General features: G+C 64.6%; 1 protein-coding gene across 1 annotated transcript in view; it reads right to left on the bottom strand.

The window, feature by feature from the left end:
• Positions 1-343: 343 nt before the first annotated feature.
• IGHMBP2 (immunoglobulin mu binding protein 2) overlaps positions 344-3047 on the bottom strand; it is a gene marked incomplete at its 3' end in the record, with an annotated part of 22026 nt that continues 19322 nt past the window's right edge. The window contains exon 14 of the mRNA XM_021708084.1: positions 344-516. Within this exon, the coding sequence (XP_021563759.1) occupies positions 344-516 (173 nt within the window). The remainder of the gene's footprint in view (positions 517-3047) is intronic.

Genomic DNA, 3047 nt, shown 5'->3' with positions numbered 1-3047 from the left:
GGCGGAGTCTGGCGGCGCCCTCCGTGCGCCCCGCCACCTCCCCATCAGGCCTGAGTCCGGGAGTCCCCAGCCTCCCCGCCTCGCCTCTCCAGCCTGACGCCTCCGCTCCCGCGGGCGCTGGGGCCTCACGCCCGCAAGGGCGGTTCGCCTGCCTGCCGTGCCTGCTGGCCTTTCTGTCTGGAGCACGTCTCGCTGGGGAGGAAGCGCCCCGCCCTCCCCGCCCGCAGGCCGGAGCGCGGCCCTGACCGTGAACGGAAGCTCGCCACCGAGGGAGGGAGGCCTATCTGGGGAGGAAGCTTCCCTCCCACCGTCCCGCCGCCCATCCCAGGAGGGAGGACGGTACCTCGGGCAGGTGGTGGCTGAGGCAGTAGCGGCGGCCGCAGAGCTGGCAGAAGTGGCCCAGCGTCGCGACGCTGGCGGTGCACTTAGCGAGGCCACACGTGTTGTCAGCCTTGATGGCCGCAGAAACCAGGGCATCAAAGTCATCCTCTGCAGGCAGACGGAAGTTCACGTGTCCTGGGGAAGGACAGGGCCGCTCAGACAAACGGGAAGGGACGATGACTCGGACCCGAAGGCGCCCCTGGGTGGGGCGGACGACACCACGCGGGCCCAGGTCTGCCCCACCGGGCAGCGGGCTGGGCATCCCCGCTCTCGGGCGGACCGCGTGTGTGCAAACCACGCTGCAGCTGCGGATGACCCAGCGGGAGTGAGTCACCCCTCAGCCTCGCCCTTGTTTCCCCCATAACATCCCACTCAGCACAAGGCCATCACTGCCTGGATGGCTGAGATGAGCATTTATCTAGAAAGCGGCTGGCGGTGTACACAGAGCATCTTTGGAAGGCTAAACAGGAGGGTGGACCTCACGCCACTGACCACGGAATCAGAAGCCAGGCCAAGGCAGAAGTCCATGCCAGGGACACAGCTTGACCACAGGAGACCCTTGGCATCTTAACCAGCTGTGTGGCAATATTTCCAAGTTGAAGGAAAACGCTCATGATGGGAAGCAACACCAAGCTCCGAGTGGTCGTCAACACGCAAGGAACGTGGACCCGCGTGTGCATAAGACACAGGGTGCAGGGAAGACGGGGGAGCACACGTGGGTGGTGGGCATGGCGAGGCCGGCAGACAGTGACCCCGAGGCCCTACGGTGCTCTCCGCTGGGCACCCTGCCAGGGTGGTCAGCCTCACGGGTGGGGACGTGAGAAGGCCACAGCACCTGCCCACACACCTGCCCTGGGTCTCTACCACGCGTCCTAGGCAGGTGCTGCTTCTGCCACGGCTGCCCTGCCACCTCCCCCCGCAGGGCTGCGGGTGGGGCAAGCTCTCCTGTGCCCACACGCGAGGCTGGGCCACCCAGCCGGGGAACGGGGTAGAGGCTGAGCCCGGCCATGCCCCGAGCAGCCCCGGGGGCTGGAGGAGGCCTGGGTGTCGCGCCACATGACATAGGCGCTCGTTCCCCAGTGCCCTCGATGGAGCAAGGGTCCTCGGGGGACGGACAAGACCGGAGACCAGCCGGTGGGGAGCGTGGCGCGGAGGGCGTGCTGGAAGACCCAGTCACACGGGCTGGCCTGTCTGTCTCAGCCCGCCACCCCCACGCCCTACCCAGGCTCATATGACTAGGATGATCTCCCGTGATAGCGGGACCGCCCCAGCCCCAAGGCAGGGCCCAGGCACACAGCCAGATGGCCTCCACACCCACGGCCCCTGCCTCCCGGCTGCCGGCTGAGACCCTGCTCGAGATCTTGCAGGACAGGTCACGCTCCGGGCAGGAGTGGCGACATTGATTCTAAAGGTGGCGGCCCAAAGAATCGTGCCAAGAAGGAGTGGCGTTGGCAGTCCCAGAAGCAAGCAGACCCCCCCGGGACGTGCCCTGAGTGACCAGGAAGCCCAGCCATGCTTACGTTCCTTCAGAAGGAAGCCAGGTCCTGCTGTCACGCAGGCTGGGCACCCACGCTGGGCACGTCGTGCTCGCAACCACTGGGTTAAAGCAGCCTCAGCCCTTCCTGCCGACCGGCCCATGCCAGTGGGCTCACTCCAGCAGGACCCGGCCTCAGCAGTGACTGGACACACGTTGGTGAAGTCATCAACGAGCCTGGGCCCCTGGGGCTTCAGGACCACGCGCCGCAGCTTTCTCGCGGGAAGTCAGCAACTACGGGGAGGGTGACTGCCCCGTGCTCTTGCTCGTGACAGGCTCCCCCAGGAATCTCCGGAAACTCTGGGGGCACCTGACCAGCTCAGGCCAGTGTGTGACTGACCGGCTCGCTGAGCAGCTGGAGTGCCCCACGGAGGTCAGCGCAGGAGGCCACAGACAGGGCGCCCAGCCTGTCCTGGGTCACCTCGTGTGATGGCAAGGACACCTTTGTGCTCCACGAGCCCCTGCAGTTCTGCGCGCTTCCCCAGGCAGCTTCCAGGCTATCAGGTGGTGTCCTGTCTCCGCACAAGGCGCACCACCCCTGGGTCCCACAGGACAGACCGTGAGTGCTCCTGTCCCCAGAGGGACCCCAGTGGCTCCCTCCACTGCGGTGGACACACTCTGAGCACATCCTAGGAGCCGGGCCTTGTGCGAGACTCTGAGGACAAAGTGACTGTGACCCTGTCATCACCCAGGAGAAGCCCAGGCTGAGCTGGAAGAGGAAAGCCACATGACTGAAAATAAAGCATAAGCCTGGTGCACTGGCTCACGCCTGTCATCCCAGCACTTTGGGAGGCTGAGCAGGAAGGACTGCTTGAGCCAAGGAGTTTGAGACCAGCCTGGGCAGCAGAGTGAGACCTCGTCTCCACAGAAAATAAAAAAGTTAGCCAGGAGTGGTGGTGTACACCCGTAGTTCCAGCTACTTGGGAGGCTGAGCCCAGGAGGCTGAGGCTGCAGTGAACCATGATCACACCACTGCACTCCAGCTTGGGTGACAGAGCCAGACCCCGTCTCCAAAAAGAAAAGAAAGCTAGTGTGAAATGACGGGCGGGGGAGTTGGCAGGAGAAGGCCTCTGATTCTTTTTTTTTTTTTTGAGTTGGAGTCTCACTGTCGCCCAGACTGGAGTGCAGGGGC

This window comes from Carlito syrichta, unplaced genomic scaffold (genome assembly GCF_000164805.1).
Source record: "Carlito syrichta isolate Samal-C Ts95f unplaced genomic scaffold, Tarsius_syrichta-2.0.1 Scaffold56418, whole genome shotgun sequence".
Lineage (NCBI taxonomy): Eukaryota > Metazoa > Chordata > Mammalia > Primates > Tarsiidae > Carlito > Carlito syrichta.
The sequence above is the reverse complement of the archived record's forward strand: the minus strand, read 5'-3'. Positions and strand labels throughout refer to the sequence as shown.